The sequence below is a fragment of the Theropithecus gelada genome, chromosome 1 (genome assembly GCF_003255815.1).
Source record: "Theropithecus gelada isolate Dixy chromosome 1, Tgel_1.0, whole genome shotgun sequence".
In the NCBI taxonomy this organism is placed as follows: Eukaryota; Metazoa; Chordata; class Mammalia; order Primates; family Cercopithecidae; genus Theropithecus; species Theropithecus gelada.
The window spans coordinates 92081266-92108796 of NC_037668.1; the positions used below are offsets into that span (position 1 = coordinate 92081266).

The 27531-nt window shown below is 37.3% G+C and overlaps 1 protein-coding gene across 2 annotated transcripts in view; it reads left to right on the top strand.

Moving 5' to 3' along the window:
- UBE2U (ubiquitin conjugating enzyme E2 U) overlaps positions 1-19373 on the top strand; it is a 40536-nt gene extending 21163 nt beyond the window's left edge. The window contains exons 7-9 of one of the 2 annotated variants that reach the window (XM_025404684.1): positions 8125-8213; positions 16816-16897; positions 19287-19373. In XM_025404684.1, the coding sequence (XP_025260469.1) occupies positions 8125-8213; positions 16816-16897; positions 19287-19290 (175 nt within the window). In that variant the 3' untranslated portion in view covers positions 19291-19373. Of the gene's footprint in view, positions 1-8124; positions 8214-16815; positions 16902-19286 lie in introns of those variants that run through there. The other variant, XM_025404694.1, reaches the window with a different exon arrangement.
- The last annotated feature ends 8158 nt before the right edge of the window (positions 19374-27531 follow it).

A 27531-nucleotide genomic window follows, 5' to 3' on the forward strand; every position in this document is an offset into this window, starting at 1 on the left:
CCCAGCACTTTGGGAGGCCAAGGCAGGCGGATCACCTGAGGTCAGCAGTTTAAAACCAGCATGGCCAACGTGATGAAACCCTGTCTCTACTAAAAATACAAAAATTATCTGGGCATGGTGGCGCATGCCAGTAATTCCAGCTATTAGGGAGGCTGAGTCAGGAGAATCGCTTGAACCCAGGAGACAGAGGTTGCAGTGAGATTTCGCCATTGCACTCCAGCCTGGGCAACAGAGCGAGACTCTGTCTCAAAAAAAAAAAAAAAAAAAAAAAGTAAGTGAAAAGTTGGACAGAGAAATTCAGTGTTGCAAGAAGAAAAAGTTCTAGAGATCTCTTGCACAATAACGTAACTACACTTAACACTACTATACACTTAGAAATGGTTAAGAGGATAAAGTTATGTGTTTTGCCACAATAAAAAAGTAAATGAAAAGAGTGCATTATAAAATACCGTATATGATATTATCTCTCTCTCTCTCACACACACACACACACACACAACTGAAAGGCATTTCTAGAATAACAAGCAAGATAATCCCAATTCTTCCATTCACTATGTAACTAAGAAAAGTTAATTTCTCTGTGTCTCAGTTTCTTTATATATTAAATGCTGGTAATAATAGTACTGATTTCATAGAATTGCTATGAAGATTAAATTAGTTAAGTACATAGAAAGTAATTATAATAACTTCAGTCAAAGATAAGTCAAGAACCATTATGAAGTAAACTTGTAAATGGTATTATCTTGAAAAATCAAGTTTTGTGAAATTGAAAGGAAAAAGGAGTAAAAAATTGGGAGAGTAATGTGAAGACCCTAACTTGAGTATTTGCATGGTGTGGTAGAGAATCAGTAAGAAGGCTGCTGTTGCTAGAACACAGCAAGGGGGAAAAGAGAAGAGAGGTAGATGGAGGTAAGAGAAGTAGGCTGGGCCAAATCACTTAGGATTTTATAAACTGTGTAAGGAATTTAGATTAATTTTATTATACCAGGTAAGGAAATTGGGACACTCTTGAACAACTTTTAGGAAAGGGAGAGACAGAATCAAATTTAACTTTTAAAGGGAGTACTTTTAACTGCTATGAGAGCAATGGTTTGTGAAGGATCTAAGGTGGAAGCAAAGAGAAGAGTTATTAGGTTATTTTGGTTGATCAGGGGCAAGACAGTGGTGGTTTGGTCAAGAGTTTGGGCATAGGTATGGAGGAGAAGAAATGAGTGGATTCAAGGCTTGCGCTGAAGGAGAATTACTGATTCAATGTGGGGTGTGAGAAAAAGTGGGACCAAGGATAATTACTAGATTTGGGGTTGAACTGGGTGGATTCTGCTGTTATTTACTGAGATGGAGAAGATTGAAAGAAGACACCATTGACTCAAATTAAGATGAATAATTCCATTTGTTGGTAAAGATATGGAGTCATTGGAGCTTTCATACATTGTTGCATATCTTGTTTTATCACTTTACATGCCCACAACCAGTTTGAAACACAGTTTAAGTTTCTTATAATGTCAAACATTACCTTTCCTATAATCCAGTAATTCTACTCCTATTTACCTAAAAGAAATGAAAAATATATGTTCACAAGAAGACTTGAACACAAATGTTCATAGCAGCTTTATTTATAATATCTCAAACTAGAAACAACCAAAATGTCCATCAACTGTTGAATGCATAAATAAATTGTGCTGTATTAATATATAGAATACTATCAACAAATAAAAATGAATTAATTATTGATGCATGCAACAATCAGGAATAAGTATGCAGGCATTAAGCTGAGTGGAAAAAAAACCCACAGTAACAAAAGAGTATATACTGTATGATTCAATTTATATGAAGTTCTAGGACAGGAAAAACTAATCTGTCAGACTAATCAGATCAGTGATTGCCCAGAATGTCAAGGGAGATTGACTGGGAAGGGGCAGTAGGAAACTTTCTGGAATAATGAAAATACTCTACATCTTATATGAGGTAATGGTTATGCAGATGTACACTTTCATATCAAAACTCATCAATCTGTACACTTAAAACATGTGTATTTTATTGAGTGTAAATTATGCTGCAATAACATTTATTTTAAAAAGCTATTCAAGCCAGGTGAGATGGCTTGGGCCTGTAATCCCAGCTATTTGGCCAAGGTAGAAGGATTGCTTGAGCCCAGGATTTCAAGACCAGCCTGGGCAATGTGGTGAAACCCATCTCTTAGAAAAAGAAGAAGATATTCAATTATCTTTAAAACTGTCTTATATTTCTAAATTTGTTTCAAAATAAAACTTTTTTTTTTTTAAAAAAAGGTATTCAAACCTTTTCAGTGAGTAGAGAAAATGACTATATTTCCAAACCTCCAAACTCAGATTCTAAAATCTGAGATTACTACAAGAAAGGAAATTATAGGTCAATACCTTTTATTAGCATAGGTGCATAAATTCTAATCAAAATATTAGTGATTGAATCCACTGATAAAATGGGATAACAATGACCAAATGGGTCTGATTATAAGAAAGCAAGGTTGGTTTAATATTCAAAAATCAATTTGTGTAACACATTTACTAGCCAAATAAAGGGAAAAGCCATAAAATTATTTCAGTGAATCCGGTAAAAGTATTTGTTAAAATTTAACACCCATTCATGATAAAAATTCTTAGCAAACTGAAATAGAAATTCCCTTATTTCAGTAATAGGAATCTACAAAAGTCCAACAGCCAACCCCCTAAAATGTGAAATGTTGAATGCTTTTCTCCTCAGTTTAGGAATAAGGTAAGTATGTCTACTACCACCACTTCTATTCAACATTGTACTGGAGGTCCTAGCCAGTGCAATGAGGCAAGGAAAAGAAATAAAAATTTTAAAGTTTGGAAAGGATGAAGCAAATTATCTTTATTCGTAGATAACATGCTTATGTGCATAGTGAAATCCAAATGAATATTTAAAAACTTGAAAATTCATTAGTGAATTTAGCAAAGACTCATGGTATAAGATTAAAGTTAAGATTAAAAATTAACTATGTTTCTATATACTCATAATCAATAGATAGAAACTGAAATTTTAAAAATACCACTTACGGCCGGGTGCCGTGGCTCATACCTGTAATCCCACCACTATGGGAGGCCAAGGTGGGCAGATCTTCTGAGGTCGGGAGTTCGAGACCAGCCTGACCAACATGGAGAAACCCTGTCTCTACTAAAAATATAAAATTAGCCAGCCATGGGTGGTGCATGCCTGTGGTCCCAGCTACTCAGGAGACTGAGGCAGGAGAATCACTTGAATCTGGGAGGCAGAGGTTGCTGCAGTGAGCCGAGATCGTGCCATTGCACTCTAGCCTGGGCAACAAGAGCGAAACTTCATCTCAAAAAAAAAAAAAAAAAAAACCATTTACAACAGCATCAAAATGTAATGAAACATGTACAAGACATCTATACTGAAAACCACAAATATTTCTGAGAGAAAATTTAAAAGACCTAAAAAGTAGAAATATCCAATGTTTGTGGCTTGGGAAAAACTCAATATTATTATATTGTCAGTTCTTCCCAAATTAAACTGTAGATTAAATTCAATGTCAATCAAAATCTCAGCAGTTTTTTTTTTTTTCTGGAAATTTGTAAGCGGGCTCTAAATATATATCTAAAAGTGCAAAGGACATAGAAAAAGAAGGCAATTTTGAAGAACAAAGTTAGGGCATTGATGCCCCTAGATATTAAGATGTACTAGAAAACGACTATAGCCTTGCTCTAATTGGATCTTTTTAGGCCAAGTTCCTGTTCCTGAATTAGGCACCATGGTCAGACAGCCCTGAACCCATGAGGCTCTAATTTGGAGCCAGAGGTGGGGTCAGTCCCATCAGAGTGTATGGTATCTACATAATGGGGGAAGAATGCAAGAGCTGTTGAGGAGGCAACCACAGTGTCCACTATGATAACCTTCAGATGCAAAATATTTTTACTGGACCCAAACTTTGATGAATAAGAGTTTGACAGGCACAGAGGAGACGAGTCTCTAGAACAGCTTTCACGGAAATAGGAGTGTAATACCATGGTGTGCTTGGATTAGTAGGAAATTCTGTGTGATGGAGCCTCTGGATGTGGGGATGGATAACAGAAGAAAAGGATGGAAATGGCCAGATGGTGAAGAGCCTCAAGTTCTATTTGAAAGTATTTAGATGTTTTCATATAGAATTACATAACCAAATATGGTTTTCTTTTTCTCTTTCTCTTTTTTTAAGACAGAGTCTTGCTCTGTCGCCCAGGCTGGAGTGCAGTGGCATAATCTCAGCTCACGGCAACCTCCACCTCCCAGGTTCAAGCAATTCTCCTGCCTCAGCCTCCTGAGTAGCTGGGATTACAGGCATGTGCCACCATGCCCAGTTATTCTCTCTCTCTCTCTCTCTCTCTCTCTCTCTCTCTTTCTCTCTCTCTCTATCTCTCTTTCTGTTTGAGTCGGAATATCACTCTATCTCCAGGCTGGATTGCAGTGGCGCCATCTCGGCTCACTCCAAACTCTGACTCCCTGGTTCAAGCAATTCTCCTTCCTCAGCCTCCCAAGTAGCTGGGCTTACAGGCACGTGCCACCATGCTCAGCTTATTTTTGTATTTTTAGAAGAGATGGAGTTTCCCCATGTTGGCCAGGATGGTCGCGATCTCCTGACCTCGTGATCCGCCCACCTCAGCTTCCCAAAGTGCTCAGACTACAGGCGTGAGCCACCACACCGGGCCTAATTTTTGTATTTTTAATAGAGACGGGATTTCACCATGTTGGCCAGGCTGGTCTCGAACTCCTGACCTCAGGTAATCCTCTCACCTCAGTACCAAATGTGGTTTTCAAGCAGAGGTATGATAACCTAGAATAGGGAGAGTCGGGGTAGAAAAACTACAAGGAAGCCGTTTAGAGTTAACAGAGAAACGATGAGGTACTTATCAAGGCAATGGAGACCAGCTGACACTTAAGTGCTGAAGAGGCGCTAAACTTGGCTCTTTTCATGCATGATTTCGTCGAATGCTCACAACAAGCACTTGAGAATGTTTTATCTCCTGATTTTATAGATGGGGAAACAGACCTTGAGAGTTTAGGTAACTTGCTCCGGAGCCACACACCTAACAAGTCGAAGCGCCAGAGGGTTTTAACCCAGGCCAGCTGATTCCAGACCCTGCACTCTTATCCATGATACTAAACAACTAGGTCATGATAGACAGGAAGGTTCCAACCACAGATATGTAGGCATTTAATTGTTAGGCTTTGGTTGTGGCTGGGATGTTGCTTCCATGAAATAGTACTGCCATGATTTTCTTCTTCCCCTAATGAACCTTTCTCTTTCCTTCACTGGCTCCTCTTAATTATAAGCTGGTTTCTGCTCTTTCTTTTCAAAATACTCACTAACATTTTTGCAGGTGGATTTCTCTAGTAGCTTCCTCTATCAGTGATTTTGTTGATTTGACCCAAATCTCTTATTTCTAATCTCAGGTTCTTAATCACACTCCTGAAGATCATTTTGACTTGTCTGTACTATCATCACCTGAAATCTAGAGCTAAAATTAAACTCATCTTTTACTTCAGTTTCTCTTGATGTTTTCTATTAACAGCAAAACTAATCAGACTTCTGGGCTTTAGAAGAATATTTGACTGTAATATTCCTTCACTTTTTACACACTGTCAGGCAACCAACCAGTCCAGTCAATTTTTTAGCATTGCCTTCAACTCATCTCCTCCCTTTCATAACCTTTGCTGCCACTCTGCTATTAGCTCTCAGTAGCTCATCCCTGAATTACTGCGTTTGCTTCCTATCTGGTCCCCTGGCATTTAATCTTCCTTCTATACTCCACCCTGCGTATTACTTTCAAGGAAAAGTCTTGCTCCAACATGGATTTCATAATTTACTTGCCTTATTTGAGAATTACTGATGGCTGTCTATTACCCAACAAATCAAGCTCAAGATTACTAAATCAACTCTAACCTGTTCTCTGCGTAAATTTGTGGACCCTGCACTGCTCAGTTTCACTTATTGTATCAATTCCAACTCCTGTGAATTTGAAGTCTCCATTCTAGTCAATTGTCCTTTTACTATAATTTCTTCCCCCAACATCCTCTATGTACATACGCACACGCCATGCTCTCTCCCATCTGAACAATTACTAATACTCTTCCCTTGGCCTACAGTGCCCCCTAATTTTTTTTCCAGACCTGTATCCCAAATGACTGTTTCCCTGACGACTTAAAAAAAAATTACATCTCCCTCCTCTGACTTCGTTGCTTATTACCACTGCCAGAGGAGAGAAGTATCTGTTCTTGTATTCTCCAAATGTCTCCGTTAAACCATATGACACTTTATCGTGTTAATAAAGTTGTTTAATTCACTAGTCCAGGTATATATCTTATTTTTTCCAACAAGATAACAAATTCTAATGTTCATTTTAAACTTATGTCTTCTACCTTTTTGTATTCATAATGTCAATGATAATACTCAGTAAATTCCCATCACTGGTTGAAACTATAAACACATGTATTTTTATGCTGCATGTATCCCTGTAAGCTTACTTTATCTGAATAATAGTAAAATGTAGTTACTGTTCTCTTTTTTTAAGGGGCTGTTTCCTTTATAGAATTGAAAATTCAAATACTCCCAAATGTGTAAGACATTTTGCTTTGTATATTCAAACCACACTAAAGTTATACCTTTTAGGGTAATATTTTTAATTATTATGGAGGAAAAAACAGAAAGCCCCTGAAGGCTAACAGTTTGAAATTGAACAGGACACCCTGGGAAGGGAAAAGGTCATGGGTCGTGGTCAAACAGACAAAAAACAATGGAGACGATTGTGCCTGAAGATGGTGTATTTTTTTTCACAAGACAGTGTGTTGACAGTTTCCTTCCTCTTGAGTCATTGTTGTCTGCTAAATGATCTGTGACAGCAAATTGATCACAAGCTTTTTCATGCAGGAGATATAATGCAGCCTTTCATTTTGTTACCTCTGTTGCCAAATGCTGAGACATTTCATTGGCAAATTCATGTTAGTTTAGTATATCATTTAGTCGTCTACAGCACAGCATGCAGCTCTGGAAACAATAATAGTAATGATTAATTTATCTTCCTCAAGTTTCAAATTTCTACTTAAGTGTGATTGTAAAAGTAATAATACATTCGAAAAATGTTAGTCTTAAAATTAGGTGTGCATAATTGTTATTTAAATAAATTAGTGAATTAACACATTTAGATAATGCCTCATTAATTTAAAAGTTGAGTCAAATAGTTAATTTAAGGTACCTATGATTTACCTATAAAAACTAATGCTAATATACTTGTTCTGACTGAAAACTTGCTCCTTCTTCCAAAGAGCTAAGAACTTAAATTGGAAAACAGGCATAAGGCATATTGCACTGGATGTTTAAGCATCTGTTACAGCCAGTTAATTAGTGATTTCACATGTCTGAAAAAATACGCTAAGTAATGTTTTGTTTATAGAGTGTTGAGATCTCTGCATTTTAAAAGTTTGTGGGAAAAATGCTTGGAAATGCAGTTATTTAAGGGACTGCTTTATAGTTTTCATTTAACACCTTATAACAACCTTTGCTCTCCATTAGGACATAGTAATATTAGCACAGGGAGGGGAAAGTAGCAGCCAGGAGTATTAGAAAAGAGCTGTTTTTCTCCTCTTTGAAAATAGCCAGATTCTCTGTAAAAACTAAACTAATCTCAATTCTAATACTTGTATTCTGTCCTCATTATAAGAAATAAGGGTTTTTTTACTAGAATTTGGCATTGAATTTCAAGAAAAATGTTTATTGTTTCTTATAGAATGAGAAATTGAAAGATATAATGCTTTGCTTAAAGTTCTTTTTTAATGTTAGTCATGAAAGGCAGATGTCTTAAACCCATATTTTTCTTTTTATAATATGCACATGGGTCCATATTTACATTTATTATTGAAAAGTGGTTGGGACATTTTCTTTTTCGTTATTTGTATTCATTATTGGTGGAATTAATATACTGGATACAATTGTTAAAAATACATGTTACGATTTGCAAGTCAGTTTAATATCTTGGGACAAGATGTTATGTGAACAGTCGGTATAGCAATACAATAATTTTAAAAAGAAAATTTACAAACTGCCCATTGTCTGATTTTTATTTATATTTTCAGACCAACTAAAACAACCTCATTTAGTGATTACTACCAGGCATGGTCCAGAATAGCTACATCAAAAGCCACAGAATACTACAGAACTGCATGTAAGGTGAACTATCCTTGTCCTATGTCCTTTTGGTATATGTTAATCTGTTAACATTTATCTTGCTTTCAAAGACTAATTGACACACATCTGCTACGTAAGAGTGATAAATTTCTCTGTATGCTCTATATACTATTCATTCAACAACTATTACTTTAGTTCTTTTTTAAAAAATAATTTAATTTTAATTTTTTGTCTTAGAGACAGGGTCTAACTCCATCATCTGGGCTGGAGTGCAGTGGCACGATAATAGCTAACTACAGCCTCAAACTCCTGAACTCAAGCGATCTTCCTGCTTCAGCCTCCTGAGTAGCTAGGATTATAGGCAAAAGCCACCATGCATGGCTAATTTTTTTATTTTTACTTTTTAGAGATAGGGATCTCACTATGTTGTCCAGGCTGGTTTGGAACTCTTGGCCTCAAGCAATCCTCCCGCCTCAGCCTCTCAAAGAAGAATACAAAGTTCTTTTGTATAGAGCCCTGGACTGAAGTCTGATTAAAAACCAGAAAGAAAGATATTCAATTGGAAGAATAACAGAAAAGTTCTCAATCTTATGAGGTTCACTTTACTTCCTTTACCCTACAGAAAAGCTTTCACACCAGAAAGAACCTTTTTATTTCTCCTCTAAGCCACAGGAAATATTAGGTAGAAATTCAGCAAGAAAACCTAAGAACATAGGACTGTTCAATTATATCCATCGAAAAGGAAAAATCATCTGTTACCATCATACATCAGGAACTAGAAAGACAGAATGAGAGAGCTGGACAACTTTCTGGCTCCATTTAATTGGATCTTTAGAGTACTATTTCATTATCTGGATGAAAGTAGGTTGTCCAGTCTGCATACACTTACTGAAATATGACTTTGCTCCAGCCATCCTTCTAAAATGGTGCATCCTGTAGTAGCAGAGACTTCTGAATTCCCAGATGCAGTGATTACGTTTTAGTCCTCTTCTTACTTGCACTCTCATTAGCTGTGCTCTCCTTGATTTACATGATACCATACATCCATGGCTTTTCATTTCTCTTCCTAAGCACTCTGCTGCCTCTTCCCTTGGCAATATCTTCTTCCTTCAGTCCTCTCTACTTACTCTCTCTGAAAGACCTCTTCCACTACCATGGTTTTCATTTGCCTACAGGCCAGTGATTCCTAAAGCTGCATCTCTAGCCAGACCCCTCTTTCGAATTTTACATGCATATTTATAACTGTGCAGGGGACATCTCACCTATTTGTATTATAGGCTTCTCGTATTCAAGATGTCTCAAAGTGAATTCATCATCTTGCCCCCGAATCTATCCTTCTTCTTTTATTCCTTCTCTTGGTTAGTGGTAGATCACCATTTTTACATTTTCTTACCGAAACCAGAATCTTAGATGTTTCCTACATCTCTTTATCTCTCTCATTAAACCTTATTGATTTTATCTCCTGCAACATTATGAATGCTTCCACTCTACTACACCCCCATGACCACTGTCTTAATTTGAGGTCTCATTATATTTCATCTCATCATTATGATAGTTTCCTATCATGAAAAATAGTGTCAACTTTTAAGGTACAAATGAGGGCAAAAAATAGTACTAAGCTTAATAAATATCCTTAAAAGGTAAATTCAATCAATAACTTTTAAGAAATCACATGTTCTTTCAGGAGGTTGGCTATTAATTATTTTGTGATTATATATTACCATCCTAACTCATAGGTCAAAACAATTTAAGGTACATCGAGATCTACAATCTTTAGCAGCTCTCTCAGTATAAAATATTAATTATTTTTGATACCAGAGTATTTGAATGGTTAATTCAGATCAAAGTTTTGTTGTTGAATGCTGCCTAGTCAATTCAGCAAACACATCTGCTGTGTGTACCTACTATGTATGAGGCACCGAGCAGCTCATACAGGCTGCAGGGGCAATAACCCTTAATTACACAAACACTGTGTTGAGAGACATTAATTGGCACACTCTAGGGAACCACTCAGAATCAAACTCCTTCCACCAAAAAACAGATTGTTACAGGATGGTGCTTTCTAGAATAACATGTAAATATATAGGGCCACTTGGAAACTCCAAACTGCTAGAGGAAAAGAAAAAACCAGAAGCATGTGCCAAAACTTAAAGAGATTTGGAAATAACTGTCTTGCAATAAAGAATAATTTTAAAATGGAAGGAAATAATAAGGCACCACTGACCACAGTTTCTTCCTCAAAAAGAGTTTGGCCCCCAAATGTTTAATTTTGTTGTTTCTACATCTTTCACTAACCTCGTATGTAATTCATCCCTGTTTGTAAAGGCAATAACTAGTCATCGTTATCTCTAGCCCAAATGAATTTCTGAGACTTCAAATCTAGCACTTGGTGAATGATTTCACAATTACCCTGCCTCTTCTTCCCCTAGGGAATTGTTATAAGAATGTTTCAAGAGCTTTCCTTGAATAATAACCAGCACTTAATTTTAAAAAATTAAATGTAAACTTTACATGTGCTGCTGGCCATTTTATCTTTTGATAGTTCAGCTGGATGAGATCCAACACTATCTTTTTTAATGGCCTAATTTCCTGGCAATAATAAAGATGAAGCTTTTAGATTATAGAATGCTTCTTCAACAACTCAGAAATAAAAGAGAAACTTCTAATAACTTCATTTTCTACAGTTACATTCTTAGCATTGGAAAGATTATTAAACTCTTGTACATATTTTTAAGAGCTTTATCTTTTATAAGTAGTGGTAAGTAGTTAAATTTTGATTTGGGGCATTAACTCTTTTCCCTATCTTGTGCCAAAAATCTATACATAGTCATTGGCATCATCATAATAGTAAGTTTATTCTTGTATAATGCAGTTTATGAAGTATGCTCATATATACTTTTAGGCATTCCAATCTATCATTGTTTTATTCATTTATTCAACCAATATTATTAAACACCTAATATATGTCATGCACGGTGGTATATCAACCCTACGTGCCAGGCACTATTGTTATTATCACTTTGTTTTAAGATGAGAAAACTAAGACCAGAAAAGCTAAGTAATTTGCCTAAGGTTACACATGTGAGGGGAATATCATATGTTGGTAAAGAATATACATCCTGGAGTCAGATTGACCAGAGTTTCATCCTGGCTCTGCCATTTACTAGCTGTGTGACTTTGGTTGAGTTTCTTAACCTCTCTGTGTCCCAGTTTTCTCATCCATACAATGAGAATAATCACAGCACATGCTTTATAGGGTTGAAGCACTGTAGTGAGTTCTCAATAAGTGAACAATAAGTTCTCAATAAGTGTGTTATCAATTAATTCAGTAGGCTGTGGTCCAGAGACTTGAATCACATCTTCTCACTGCATGTTTGTTGCTCTTTCGCTGATACTCTACTGCCTCCATAATATGACATCAAATTGTTATCTCTGTATGTATGGGATTTAAATTCAAACTTGGAAGTACAGGCAGCATATTTGTAAATAATTATAATTTTTAGTTCATAAGCATTGGCAATCGTATGGAAAATGTACCAAGAATCCACTGTTCTCTCTCCATTGCTATAGAATGGCAAGTAAAATGTTTGGCAGAGAACAAGCCAATACATATGGTTGTGGGCAACAGAGCCTTAATGACAGAATTTGATCCCCATAAGGAAATGTTTATGTTAGAGGAAAAGAATTCCTCCAGACCAGTGTACTCTGTAATACTGAGCCTAGGCTTCCTGATGTTTGTTTGCTGTCATCAAGACAGACCAAACAGCCTGAAGCATGATGGGGATGTTTTCTTCACCCTAGGAGACTTTTATTCTTTGAGTCTTTAAGCCAGCAGTAAAGGCAAGTGTCTCCAAAACACATTTAGATGCAAGAAGCAGTATCATCTGACTCTAATGCAGTGGTTCTCAGTCTTGACTGCTCATTAGAACCACCTGAGGAGCCTGTAAAAATTTCCATATAGAGGGCTGACCCAAGACCAATTACATCAGGATCTCTGGGAGTAGGACCAGGCAGTAGTAGTTTTTAAAGCTCCCCAGGTGACTACAATGTGCAACCAAGGCTGGGAAGGTCCTAGTGGGAAAAGCATGATGTCAGAAGTTAGAAACTCCTTAGCCCTGTATCAGTTTTGCCACATAAAGATAAGTGAATTTAAGGTAGTCACCTAACCCTTTGTACTTTGGTTTTCATTTCTATTGATTGACAAAAATATTCCATCCTACTGTATGTTGCTCTGTAGTTAGCATGAGATAGCGTGTGTGAAAATAGAACATGCTGAGGCAAGTTGGTGCTATTAATTTTTTTGGATGTGACCATCCTAGCAGTGGAAAAAAAAAAAATTCAGGGCAACCTCTACAGATGTTGGATGAGAGGTGTACCACAGGAAAAAAGAAGCAGAGTAGAAGCAATGCCCTGGAATCTGCAGAAGGCACAACAGAAAAGGAAGAACTATATTGTGGATGCAATAGAGGATGCTTTCCTACCACAGATTACAAAACTGCCACGAATGCAAGATATCATCGTGATGAAGGAATTTCAGGGTGCAAAACTTCTGCTAAAATTACATGATTCCTTTCTTCTCTCTCTCTCTCTCTCATGTTCTCATTCTTTCATTGTTTCTCTCCGATCAGTGTCATTCGTTGAGCACCTTCTATATCTAGACAATTGGCTGTGTGTGGGAGACAAGAAGACACATTGTGGTAAGCTCTTCAAGGAGTTTACGGACAAGTGATAAGAGACAGATGAGTGAAAAAAAATCATAGGGATAAAATATGAGAAGTGTTAAAAGTTTGTACAAAGTACTGTGGCATTTTCATCTCTCGGATGATGGAGAAAGCAATGAAGAAAATGAGTCCATGATATAAAACTAATGGGACTATTCAGGAAAGATGACCGTGTCATTTGGGGTTTCATAATGTATAAGGAAGAGACAGCCATACATATTCAAATGTAAAATGAGGAAAGGCAATCTCAAAAAGTTTAAGAAAAGATGTGAATTATCCTTAAATAGAAACCTCAAAAGGAAATAGCATTCGTGAGAGATTAAATTTTAAATTTTGGCTAAGAGTAATGAAGAGTCCCAATGAGAAGACATTACTCAACCTCTCTATGTCTGCTTGACCATCTGTACAGTGGGTATTCTAACAGTAACCATATCTATTTTACGTGTGCCCAGCGTATAAAAAAAATTCTGGCTGGACACAGCAGGCTCACGCCTGTAATCCCAGCACTTTGGGAGGCCAAGGCAGGTGGATCAATTGAGGCCAGGAGTTCGAGACCAGCCTGGCCCACATGGCAAAACCCCATCTCTACTGAAAATACAAAAATTAGCCTGGCATGATGGCGCATGCCTGTAATTCCAGCTACTCGCTGGTTGAGGCATGAGAATCACTTGAACCTGGAAGGTGGAGGTTGCAGTGAGCCAAGATTGCACCACTGCACTCCAGCCTGGGTGACAGAGTGAGACTATCTAAAAAAAAAAAAAAGAAAGAAAGAAAGAAAAGAAAAATCTGCTAATGTTAATTATTATAATCATCTAAAGGACATAATAAGGCCTCACAAGAACTCTGGGGAGCTAAGATTTACTTTTTTAATGGAAGGGAGGAGCATATATCCAAATACCAATAAAAAGTATTAATAAAGTCTATAAGAATATGTATGTATATGTGCTTACATGTGTTTGAAGCAAGAAAATTAAGGAACAGACAAAAACATTGCTGGTGAAAATCATGTAAAAAAGGAAACTATTCAGTTAAAAAAATTTTTTTCTATCAATGGCAAATGTCATCAAGCTAAAAGGGGTAAATTCATCATTATTAAGAAGAAACCCCAGGCTGGGCACAGTGGTTCACGTCTGTAATCCCAACACTCTGGGAGGCCAAAGCAGGAGGATTTCTTGAGCCCAGGAGTTTGAGACCAGCCTGGGCAAAATGGCGAGACCCTATCTCTACAAAAAAATTTAAAATTAGCCAGGCATGGTGTCGTTTGCCCATAGTCCCAGCTACTTGGGAGGCTTGAGTGGGAAGATCCCTTGAACTCAGGAACTGGAGGTGGCAGTGAGCTATGATCATGCCACTGCACTCCAGCCTGGGTGACAAAGTGAGACCCCCATCTCAAAAAAAAAAAAAAAAAAAAAAAAGAAGAAGAAGAAGAAGAAAAAGAAGAAAGTCCCAGACAAGGGCAAGACTGGTGGACAGCATCTAGCTGGTTAAATAGTTCAAGACTATAAGCTAAGCCCAGAACAATAATAAGAAATAGGAAAATAGATAAAGTATGTATGGGCATATGATCTGGCCTAATAATATTTCATGTAAAAATTAACAGTGACTTAAACATAGTAGGTTTTTATAAATTATTATACTTTAAGTTCTAGGGTACATGTGCACAACTTGCAGGTTAGTTACATATGTATACATGTGCCATGTTGGTGTGCTGCACCCATTAACTCGTCATTTACATTAGGTATATCTCCTAATGCTATCCCTCCCCCCCCCCCCCACCCCTCGACAGGCCCCCATGTGTGATGTTCCCCACCCTGTGTCCAAGTGTTCTCATTGTTCAATTCCCACCTATGAGTGAGAACATGCGGTGTTTGGTTTTCTGTCCTTGCGATAGTTTGCTCAGAATGATTGTTTCCAGCTTCATCCATGTCCCTACAAAGGACATGAACTCATCCTTTTTTATGGCTGCATAGTATTCCGTGTTGTATATGTGCCACATTTTCTTAATCCAATCTATCATTGATGGATATTTGGGTTGGTTCCAAGTCTTTGCTATTGTGAATAGTGCCGCAATAAACACATGTGTGCATGTGTCTTTGTAGCAGCATGATTTATAATCCTTTGGGTGTATACCCAGTAATGGGATGGCTGGGTCAAATGGTATTTCTAGTTCTGGATCCTTGAGGAATCGCCACACTGTTTTCCACAGTGGTTGAACTAGTTTACAGTCCCACCAACAGTGTAAAAGTGTTCTTATTTCTCCACATCCTCTCCAGCACCTGTTGTTAAACATAGTAGATTTTTAATAAATCTTACGTGAATTTGATTGAAGGTGTAGGCTTGTAATTAACCACAAAGTTAAGAGCCAGTGGTGATGTAATGTGAGTTCCAGAAAATACTAATGCAGGTCTGAGCTGAATTGATAGTGCACAGAGCAAGGGAGGTAGTAAGTCCATTTGCATCTTTGCTTCAAACCAATTCAAGGTCCTGATGCAGTTCTGGACACAAACTTTTATAGGAACATCAAAACAGTTTATCACCAGGACATTAAGGATGGTTAAGTATCTAGAAAATCATATCCTAAGAAAAAGTTAAAAGAACTGAGGCTTCCCCGTGAGCTGTTAGAGGGCTCTCTCTCGTGGGAGAGGTATGAACTTAATATTGCTCCAAAGGTTAGAACTAAGGCCAGTGGAAACTCACAGCAATCAGATTAAGGAAGGACAATGTAACCCTTATCTGCCAATGGAATGGGCAATCTCCCAACTACAAAGTGGTGCATTTTCTGTAGTTGGCAAGTAATTGGATGATCATCTATTGGAGATTCTTGCTTTGTGGAGGATCAAGCAAGGTCTTTAATGTCATTTCCAACTTCAAAATTTCAATTTTCTACTTGAAAAGCGCTGAATTAGAATTTTGTTAAACTATGATGTCTGGGTTTTATATGAGTTATTTCAATACTTTCTTCATTATTGTTGCTAAAAACAAAATTTCTCTTTTTAAATTTTTATTTATTTATTTTTGAGACAGGGTCTTACTCTGTCACCCAGGCTGGAGTGCAGTGGCGCAATCTCAGCTCACTGCAACCTCTGACTCCTGGGTTCAGATAACCCTTGTGCCTCAGCCACCTGAGTAGCTGGGATTACAGGCATGTGCCACCATGCCTAGCTAATTTTTGTAATTTTAGTGGAGATGGAGTTTCACCATGTTGGCCAGGCTATGTTTCAACAAATTTAAAGATCTAATTGGCTTGCATTAGTGATTCATGAATCAGGCAGCATGTCATCTTAAAAATAGATAAGTGGTCTACTGAGCATGGCAGAACAGTTAGTTTTTATAAGGTAGCTAGAGCAGGAATAAGAAAACAGAATAATACAAAAAATGGATTGGTTAACATAAGGTACTTCAGTTACTTTCCTTGTAAGGGTTAAAGCACAGGGGACTTCCTTACCATGCCACTTCAGGTTGACTGGGCCCCTTCTGACTGGTGGCTGTGAATCTCTTCTTTTGAAAAAACTGATCTGTTTAAGATTGTCCTGCTTCCTTAAAGTTTCAATTTTATTGCATGCCGCTTAGCATGACTGACTCCATTTTGGTTTGGTCTGTTAATGCCTAGGGTAGGCGCTCAGTCCAAAACAATGGTCTCCTATAAATTTTATTTAACATGATAAAGGATATATAATGTTTTTCATTATAATGAAAATAACTTCCAAGTCACAATCTACTGTTTCAAACAATATCTAATATTATGATGTTCCAATAAAAGCAAGTAATTTGGAAAGTTTCTAAGCATTGTAATAGGACTTGAATTATATAGTGTATGTTATTGCCACATATCAACTTAGTGAGAAGTGAATGATTTTTAACTTTTAACTATTATTAAAGAATGTATGCATAGCTTCTTTTTTAATATTCTAATTTCAGTGCTCAAAGATCCACATTTCATTGGACAGTATTACAAATGGAAGAAAATGGATCTACAGCATCATAAAGAATGGAATTTAAAGTAAGAAACATTAAGTGCCTTGAATGTGTACATTAACTTGAATTGTCTATTATTGCACTTTCTACTATCCAACTTGGAAATAGAAGAAACCCTTGGAAATAACAACTTACACCCTTTTATCAGTATAAGAACAAGAACAAAAGAAACGATCATTCCTTGCTTTCACATGAACCCAGGTAGGCAATATCTCTGCTACATATTTGCTGCCAAAGATGGAGATAGAACATGATCCACAGTGGAGAAATCTCATAATATCCTCCCCATTATTTCTCTTACTCTCATTTCCATCATCCTTATCAACATGTGACTTAGAAATGGCTTTCTTTAAAAAAGAAAAAAAGCAGTAAACTATATATCATCAATTAGCTTTTCATCCTTTTTTTTCCCATCCTTTTTGTAGCTCCAAACATTGTTTCTTCTCCCACAGATTTCTCATTCAAAAACCAAATATATTAAATGTAATGAGGAAGGATATAGTAAAATACAAACAAAAATTAGTATATCTTTAGAAGTCATTGACTCTTAGACTACATTAAGGAAGGAACCTTAATCTCATCTTTGGTCTCTTGACCCCTGAAGGCAGTTTTTCTGCTTCATCATGTTAGAGCAAAGATGCCATTTCAGTTCTGTGGTATTGGCTGTGTTGTGCTAGTCATTTGTTCTGGTGTGCTTATTCCAAGGTACTCAATGAGTGTGCTACCATAAAGATAGGGGAATTAAAGATCCTATTCTTTGCATTTGTCTCATTTATCTCAATTTTTAACTCTTCAATTTACTGTTAACCATGTGCCCTCTTTTCTAGATGGAAATACATGATGAATAAAGATAATGTGCTGTATTTTGAATTTGTGAAGCAATTGAGGAATTGATATATTACTTTCACTGAGTATATTAAAATATACTTCCCTATCCTTTAACATCATATAGTTCAGACTGAGTTTTTCAGTTGTATTTTCTTTCTTCTGTTGATTCTGTAACAACTTTCAAGCTAAAGTAGAGAAGAGCTTTTGCATTGGATATACTTTTCTGCTTTCAGGGTAAATTACAGGGAGTAGGAAGTTTTTATCAAGCAAAATTTGAAGGAGTATAAGCATGTTTTTTTTCTTGAAGGGATGTTTTAAGTTTCTTTTAGAGTTGAAGAAACCTACTTAGAATATAAGGTTAATTTTGCTTTGACGTGACTTTCTTTTTTATTTCCTTTAACAGAACTGTTTTATTTGTTTGATCATCGATTCATTACGTAATGCCAACATCCCGCAGAACCCCAAAATTTAGAAAAAGTAGAATCATGTCATTTTCAATTTATCCATCCACTTCTACATATGGCTAAAATAATTGTGAGTTGTTTGAGTGCTGGAACATTTTTCCAAATACATTATTTCAAAGTTACAGGTCAAATTATCATGTGCATAGTGACCCTGTCAAAATAAAACCCTCACACCTTATGCCATCTGGTGGTTGATGAGAATATATTTAGATCAAATGGTATTTGCTGCTTCAAAACGCTGGTGTTGATTAGTCAAAAACCCCACTATTTAAACAGTTTTAAAAATATATTACATGTATCTGCATTTTATTGTGGCACAAATATTGACTATGCAAATGTTTGAGGTATAGTAAAATCTAAAAAAATCTAAAGAATGGCAAAATTAAACTTCTTTTCAAATTATCAAAAGTCGTGTTCGTCAAAATACATGGGATATGATAAAGAGGACAATTCATAGAGAATCAAGTAGAAAATGTCTAGGGATCTATGCACATGAGTAATACTCTGCATGCCATATTATGCATCTCTCAGTTTTTAATCTTTGAAAATGCTTTTCTGACGCTGCAATTTCCTATTTCACAAAAACAGGAAATGTAAATTGAGAACCCTTTCTTTGCATAGCATTGAAGAAAAAGAGAAACCTGTCTCTCCTGCTACTTCCTTCCCTACCCTCATCAATCAATACCCTATTCTTGAGCCGCACTGAATTCTCTTTTCTCACAATTACTTTGGGACCTAAGACGTCTTTACCACTTTGTACCTTCTGCCTCGGATCAGCGAGGTCTTTGCTGCTGGTCTAGAGCTAGGATTTGGTTAGTTAAAAGGTGGAATGTGGAGCTCTTAAGCGCAGGGGCACTGGAGCCAGACTGTCTGGATTTGAATTTTGGCTCTGCCAATTACCAGCTCTGTGACCTTGAGCAAGGTCACTGATTTTTTTGTGCCCCAGATTTATCTGTTAAGTGGCAGTAATAAGTGTACCTACCTCCCAGGGAAGGTGTGAGGATTAAATAAATTAATATATGTAAAATGCATCAAACAGTATCTGGTGCACGGTAAGCACTCATAAAGTTCGTTATTATTCATGCTTTTAAAACTTTACTGTGGCCCTCATTCAATTTTCAGATGAAAAATCTTTCTTTGGAAGCAGGATAGGGGAAGAGCATGAGCTTCAGAGTCAGACAGATCTTGGAGAAATTCTTTCCCAATCTGTTTTCTTATCTGTTAAACGGAGATAACCTTACCTACCTTGCAAAGTTGTTTTGCATTTGACACTTATTATTTTATATATAGATTTCATTCAAGAGATATAAATATGTGATTTCATTCAAGAGATATAAATTAAAAATTATATATAAATATATAGAATATATAGAATATATAAGTTATATATATAAAATAAAAATTAATATAGCATCACACATAGGCATTTGATACATTTTAGTTCCTGGGAAGAGGAGATGAAAGTTCATGCCACCCAACTTTTCAGAGAATAAAAACAATCTGTTGGAAACATGTAAAATTTGTCTTTTCTCAGGTTAGAAAACAACACCTATCCTAACCACGTTTATTGTAGTTCCTATATGCCTCTGGTTCTTTTTCCTTCTCTACTCCAGCTCCATCATTTCTTCTGCCTGGTGAAATACTTCACAAAGGTGGTGTGAAGAGCTGAACCAAATGTCTTTCTGTGGAGACAGTCACTGACAAGCTCAGGCATTCACAGTTACCCCATCCTCTCTCTCCATATTCTCTGTTCCCACGTCTTTCAGCATGTGTGATGTGGAAATTCATCTGTTCATGAAGAGGGACCAGGGCAAGGATGTTAGTGTCCCTTTGCATTCTCTGTACCTAGCATGGTGCCTGGCAAATAGTAGGCACTCAATTAATGTTCGTCGAAAGATGCGTCCTCACCCTGTTTTTTCAATCAGTATTAGGATTAAATGTGAAGGCAGTTAATTTTAGAAAAACAAAATTTAGTTGCAGACTTTTAAGGTTTATCATAATGTAAAGATTTAGGGTTCTATTTTGGGAGTTCTAAGGTGTAATTGGAAACAGTGATTGAAAACTGCAAATGTAAATGGCTGTCATGAATGTTTTATGCAAAATCTCTAATTTGGCAAGTCTTTGTTACTATTAATAGAAACATTGTCATTATAAGCAGCTCATAAATATTCATTAATCAATTATTTGGTTTGGTGTTCCTTTCTAAGGCCTTTTTTCTTTCCTATTGCCTTGAGGGTCTTTTGTATTTATGAAAATGCTTTATTTCCGCTAAAGGATATGAATCTGTAATCTAATCAGTAGTTTGTATTTAAGTTCTCCAGAGAAATAGTAAAAGATATAAAATCAGAAAGCAACGAAAGCTGTTCTTTTGAGTGTTCTTGGTTATGCACATATAAAACTATGTTTGTGCCATACTCTAGCTAATGATTGCTTCTGTGACAACAGAAAAATCTTTATCAGTATTCTAAGCTTTGGCAGCTAGCAAGTTGTTTAAATAAAACTTATCAGTTCTGGTGGTGGTTTACATTCGGTGTCGCTTTAGAAAAGAATATTGATTCTTGTTTATACCGAGGAGGTATGGAAGGAACCGGAACTAACATGGCTGAGTACTTCCTGTTTGCCAGGTATTCTCCCTTCATTTCGTAATTCATGCTGGCCATCCTGTGGAGTTGACAGTCACGTGTGTAAGTGTAACCCACAATAATACCCATCAGCCTCCTTCAAAGCCACAACAAATCAACCTGTACTCCAAGTCAGACCACTTTGCTTGCCTTGCTGACAGCCCAAGACCTGATTCCTAACCTCCTTTTCAATGGATGACCGCCCCTAAGACCATCCCCCAACCCCTGATGCCCTAGACATTCTGTAAAGGTAGAGACAGATATTATCCCCCGTTTACCAGGAGATAAATGGAGGCACAGAGATTAGCGAGTTTTCCTCAGGTTATTGATAAACATAAATTTTATTTGCAAATTTAAACTGTTTCTTACTTGCCTCCTAATATATACTTATTAAAAGTTTAAATTGTTCAGGTAAGTGTAAAAATATTGCCTACCCAATTGCAAGTACAATCAAGTCTACCTTTTGTGAAAAAGTCGTGTTTTTTCTCAATATTAAACTCTATTATGAAATAATGTTAGTTCTTTTTTTCTTATATGTAAAAAAAGAACATCTGTGCAATATCAAATACCAATAAAAAACTTTCTTATATTTGTAAATAATACTCTGGACTTAGTTGTCCTGTCTTTTAAATTAAGGGGCTAGTCCATATTTTTTCTACATTTCTTTGGTGTCTGATTTTGTGAGCAGGTTTTAATTCACAAAAGTAAGTAATCTTTCTTTTGGTATACCTATGTTTGATCCCCTTTATATGGAAAACATTCATGCTGAGTAGATTCTTTTAATATATGTTTGTGCTGTCCTTTCTGGGTTATTGAATTTAAACATGGTTTTTGTAAGTTTACATAATTATATATTTAATGCATTTTTAAGTGGTGCTCCTTGTTTTATTCCCCAAAATTGAACCTTGACTGCCATCTTGTGGTTAACAAGTGAATTAGCATTAGAATGGACATTGCCTATATTTTTAAATACAGACGTGGGAAAAATTATAAACAAAGCGGGGAAAATCCTTTAGGAAAAAATGACTTTTACCAAGCAACTATTTAGTCTCTGCTTGGATGTTTTTAAAGATAGGAAGCTTGGTAATTCAAGAAGCATTAAATAGCTCTAATCCTCTTCAGTTTTAGCTTCTAACACCTTTTGATAGTCAACCATTCCAGAAATGAGAAATTATCTCCATTTCATAAAGAAGGTGTGCAGAAAAGGTTAAAGAAAATTCCCTAAGGTTATATATTTAGTAACAAAGCTGAAATTCAAAGGCAGGCCTGCCAGATACCACAAGCCACGCTTTTTTCCTTAAATCAAGCTGGCATTAGTATACCAGTCACCATATCAGACACTGAGGACCTGGAGATGGCTTTGGGGATTGGTGGAAGGCAGGATTCAAAGGAGGCTATTAAGGCAGAAAAGAAAATATTGCCACTTTTCCTTGGAAACAACACAAATAAGGCCATTTCTGCTTTGTGAAATTGCCCTGGAAGCCTCAGAAGATAGTTATCATGTCTTTCTCCTACCTCCTCTTCCATCTCTTTTTTAGAATAAACACACTCCGTTCTTTCAGCTGATTTTTATGAATTCAATATTCTTTATTGGTTCCCTCTTATGGATATAATTCATTCCATCAATTTCTCTCTCCAGTGTAGCCTCAAAATGTTACCACCGATTTCTGGTTGTAGCACAAAATCCAGTGGAACCACCCCTACTATAAACACCGTGGCTTAGGGCTTCTCCCTTCCTCGCTCCTTAAAAAAAGGAATTTTAGTATGAGTCACAAACATATATGGTGCTAGTTTAGATGTTCCCCAAATCTCATGTTGATATTTGATCCCCAGTGTTGGAAAATAGGAGGTGTTTGGGTCACGGGGGCAGATCCCTTATGAAGAGATTAATGCCTTCCCTTGGGCAGGGAAGGAGGGCGGAGGAGTAAGTTCTCCGTTAGTTCCTGGGAGTACCAGTTGTTCAAAAGAGCTTGGCAGCTGGGAATGGAGGCTCAAGCCCGTAATTCCAGCCCTTTGGGAGGCCAAGGCAGGAAGAATGCTTGAAGCCAGTATCTCTTCAAAAAATAAAAAAATTAGCCAAGCATAGTGGCACATGCCTGTGGTCCTAGCTAAGTGGGAGGCTGAGGTGAGAGGAACATTTGAGCCCAGTAGGTCCAGGCTGCAGTGAGCCATGGTTGTGTCACTGCACTCCAGCCTGGGTGCAGAGCAAGACCTGTCTCACAAACAAAACAAAACAAAACAAAAAAAACTTGGCATTTCCCCTCCCTCTCTTGCCTCCTCTCTCGCCATGTGACCTCTGCACACACGGGCTCCCCTTCATCTCTGCCTTGAGTGGAAACAGCTTTTACCAGATGCCTAGTCTTCCAGTCAGCAGAATTGTGAGCTAAATAAACCTGTTTTCCTTGTAAATTACCCACTCTCAGGTATTTGTAGCAACACTAAATGAACTAAGACAGTTTTAATATGAGTCACAAATACATATGATTTTTTCTTAAGAGAACTCTTTCTTTGGTGTTGTGCTCCCACATTTTAAGGGGTTCTTTCTCCCTCTATGGCCTTCGTCCCTCTCCTGTCCCTCTTTCTCTCCCCTCAGTCCCCCTCCCTCTGACCAGAGAGATCCAATACATGGGTTGGCTTAGGTCCTGCTCAGGTTCTCTGTCTGAGCAGGGTTGAGGCGGGAAGGGCTATATTCCCCAGAGTCATAAGAGATTGCATTTTATCAGAAAAAGGCAGGAATGAGAAGGAAGCAAAAAAGTTCCCTTATAAAATGTTGCCAAAAGTCAAATTACTAATGGAAGGATACAGTTAAGTTTCATTCTTCTTCTTATACATGTAAAGCTCCTTTTCAAGAATATGTTGCAATTTATGGTGCACCAATCCATGTGACAAATTTAAAAATGAACAAGCATTAGGGTTTTTCATTTTACTTTTCTTTTTTACTTAATATTATGACATTTTACTTTACAGTCATTTGATTTGCATGTTTTAGTAATATTAAAAATTTTTGTTTTTATAGTTTGTGGTTTTAATTATATAAAGGCAAATGGTTGAATAAAGAAGGAAATACTGTTTATATATTTTTTTGAAGACAAAGATTTGTCAATAGGGAAGAAAAGGTATAAATCAAGTTCTGTTGTTTTCTAAAGTCACATTTGCCCTGAGGAAAATAAAATCCTAACGGTTTTTTTAAACTTGCACAAGCCTCACAAAGAGCTGGAAATCCTGCCAGCTAGAGTGGAGAGACATTATAATTTAACAGACATTGACTAGAATTTAGAACAGCTATGCTTTATAGTAGGGCCATATTAAGCGTCAAACTGATTTTCACAGAAAAACTGAACTGTGTGCTAGAATGAAGAACAATCAGATTTAAAGAAACATAACAAAATTTAGCACCTAACAACCTAAAATTTACAATGTCCAGCATCCCATTAAAAAATCACCAGTCGGTGGGTGCAGTGGCTCACGCCTATAATCCTAGCACTTTGGGAGGCCGAGGCAGGCGGATGGTCATGAGTTCAAGACCAGTTTGGCCAACATGGTGAAACCCCATCTCTACTAAAAATACAAAAAATTAGCCAGGCAAGGTGGTGGGCACCTGTAATCCCAGTTACTCGGGAGGCTGAGGCAGGAGAATCGCTTGAACCCAGGAGGCAGAGGTTTCAGTGAGCCAAGATCATGCCACTGCACTCCAGCCTAGGTGACAGAGTGAGACTCTGTCTCAAAAACAAACAAACAAAATCACCAGTCATACAAATAAACAGAAAAATATGACCCATAACCAAAAGAAATTAAATCAATACAAATGGATCCATAAGTGATAAAGAGGATAGAATTAACAGATATAGACTTTAAAGCAGCTACTATACATCTTATAAAATATACTCAAGTACCTAAAGACAAACATGTATATGATGAACGAAATGGAAGATATACAAAAGACCAGTGGAATATCTAGAGATAAAAATAAATCAAATATTTAAAAATATATATACTTAAGGGGAAGAACAGCAAGTTAGACACTGCAGAAGAAATGACCCATGAACTTGAAAGAGTAGCAATATAATCTCTTTTTAAAAGGATAGAAAAAAAGACTGAAAAGAAACAAAAGAGCCTCAGTGAGCTGTGGGACAATATCAAGTGGTATAAGATACATATAAATGGGGTTCCAGAGGAGGGGAGAGATATTTGAAGATAATTATTTGAAGAAATAATTATAACTGAATATTTTCCAAATATGATGAAGCCTGCAAATTTACAGACCAAGAAGTTCAATGAATCCCAAGAAACAGAAATATAAAGAAGCCATACCAAAGCACATCATAATTGAATTGTTGAAACTGAGAAATGAAGAGAAAAATCTTAAAAGTAGCAAAGGATAAAAAGAAACCCCACATGTTACACATAAAGGAGCAAAGATAAGAATAAGCAAAAACTTCATGTCAGAAGCCTTGCAAGTCAAAATATAATAAATGACAACTTCAAAGTGCTTGAAAGAAATTATTAAACATAGAATTTTATAACCAGTGAAAAGATCTCTCTAAAATGAAGGTAAAATAAAAACTTTTTTTGACTAATAAATCCAACCACATAGTTGAAATGAACACATTTCTTGAAAGGCAACAGCTACCAAGGCTCACTTAAAAAGAACCTGAGTAATCCTATATCTAATAAAGGAATTTATCGTTAAAAGCCTTCACACAAAGACAACTTTAAACCCAGATGGCTTCACTGGAGAATTTTCCCAGACATTTAAGGAAAACATTAATATATGCAAACTCAGAAAATATAAGGAAACACTTCCCAGCACATGTTACAGAGTCAGCATTACCTCAATAACAAAACCAAAGACATTACATGAAAACTACAGATCAATACGCCTCACAGACATATGTGCAAAAATTTTAGTATATTTAATCTAAATATATATGTAACATATATAATATTGTCTTAAAATTTGTTAGGTTTTTGAATGTTAAATCAAGATTACATTCCTGATATAAACTATACTTGATCATGATTAATTATGATAAATAATTATACATAACTATAGTAATTCATCATGACTATATGGAGTTTATACTAGAAATGTAACCTTGGTTTAACACTTGAAAAATGCAAACAATGTAAATCAGTATAAGAAAGAAGAACCATATGATCCTCTCAATAGATGAAAAGAAATTCAGTATCCATTCCCAATCTAAAAAAGAAAAAACTCAGAGCAGGGAGTGCATTTGGTACCTTCAAGTGAAGTATCGAGGTTCTCACATTGGGACTGACTAGGCAATCAGTGCAACCTATGGAGAGCAAAGAAAAGCACGGTGAGGCAAGAGCCCACCCGGGAGCAGCGTGAAGCCAACAAAATCCCCACCCCAAGACAAGGCAGGCAGTGAGTGAATGTGTGACCCCACCCAGGAAACCATGCTTCTCCCATGGATCTTTGCAACTCGCAGATCAGGAGATCCCCTCATGAGCTCCTGCTACCAGGGCCTTGGGTCCAATATACAGAGCTGTATGTAATCTCAGCAGAACAGCCGTGCACACACACAGAGACCCAGGTGTTTTACATAATCTGGTCCTAGAATCCCCCAGTGAGGCACCAGATCCATCCATACATTCCCCTAGGAAGGGGGTTGAATCCAGGGAGCCAAGCAGCACTGTCCTGGGGGTCCCACTTTCACAGCACCTCACAAGTTGGGACCCACTAGCTTGGAGCTCCAGCCAACCAGCAGCAATAGGCTGAGTCTGCTTAAGACAGGAGGGAGTTCCTGGGGAAAATACAGTCACTATTTCTGCAGTTCTGTTGACTCAGCGTTCCAGTCTGCCAGCTCTGGAGAGTCCAGGCATTCCAGACGAGAAGGGGTCTCCCTACCAACACAACACACCTGCTTTGCCACACTGTGTCCAGACCTCTTCTTTAAGCAGGATTCCAGTCCATTCCTTTCCACTACCTCCTGTAGGGGACTTTCAGTCACTCTAGCCAGGCTTATATGGACAGAACTCTAATCTCACCCTGGGATGGAGTTCCTGGGGGGAGGAGTGGCCACCATCTCTGTGGCTCAGTTGACTCAGCTGTTCCAGCCTGCTGGCTCTGGAGAGGCCAGGTGGTCTGGATGAGGAAGGGCCCCCCCAGCACAGCACACCTTCTCTACCAAAAAGCAGCCAGATGGCTTCTGTAAGTGGGTCCCTGATCCTGTTCCTCCTGACTGGGTAAGACCTTCCAACAGAGGTCTCCAGACACCTCCTACAGGAGTGCTTGGGCCTGCAATTGGTCAGTACCCCTCCAGGATGGAGCTTCTGGAGAAAGGAGAAGGCTGCCATTTTTGCTGTTTTGCAGCCTGCACTGGTGATACTTCCAAGTACAGGAAAAGTGGAGGCAACTAGGCTCTGGAGTGGACCTCCAGCAAACCATAGCAGCACTACGTTTGCTAACAGTCAGTGGCCTACCTGTTAAAAGAAAAACAAACAAATAGAAAACAACAAGACCCAACAAAAACCTCATTCAAAGGTAAGTAACCTCAAAGATTGAAAGTAGATAAGCCCATAAAGATGAGAAAAAGTCAACGCAAAAATGCTGAAAACTCAAAAAGCCAGAGTGCCTTTTCTCCTCCACATGACTGCAACACCTCTCCAGCAAGGGTACAGAACTGGGCTGAGGCTGAGATGGTTGAATTGACAGAAGTAAGCTTCAGAAGGTGGGTAATAATAAACTTCACTGAGCTAAAGGAACAGGTTGTAAATCAATG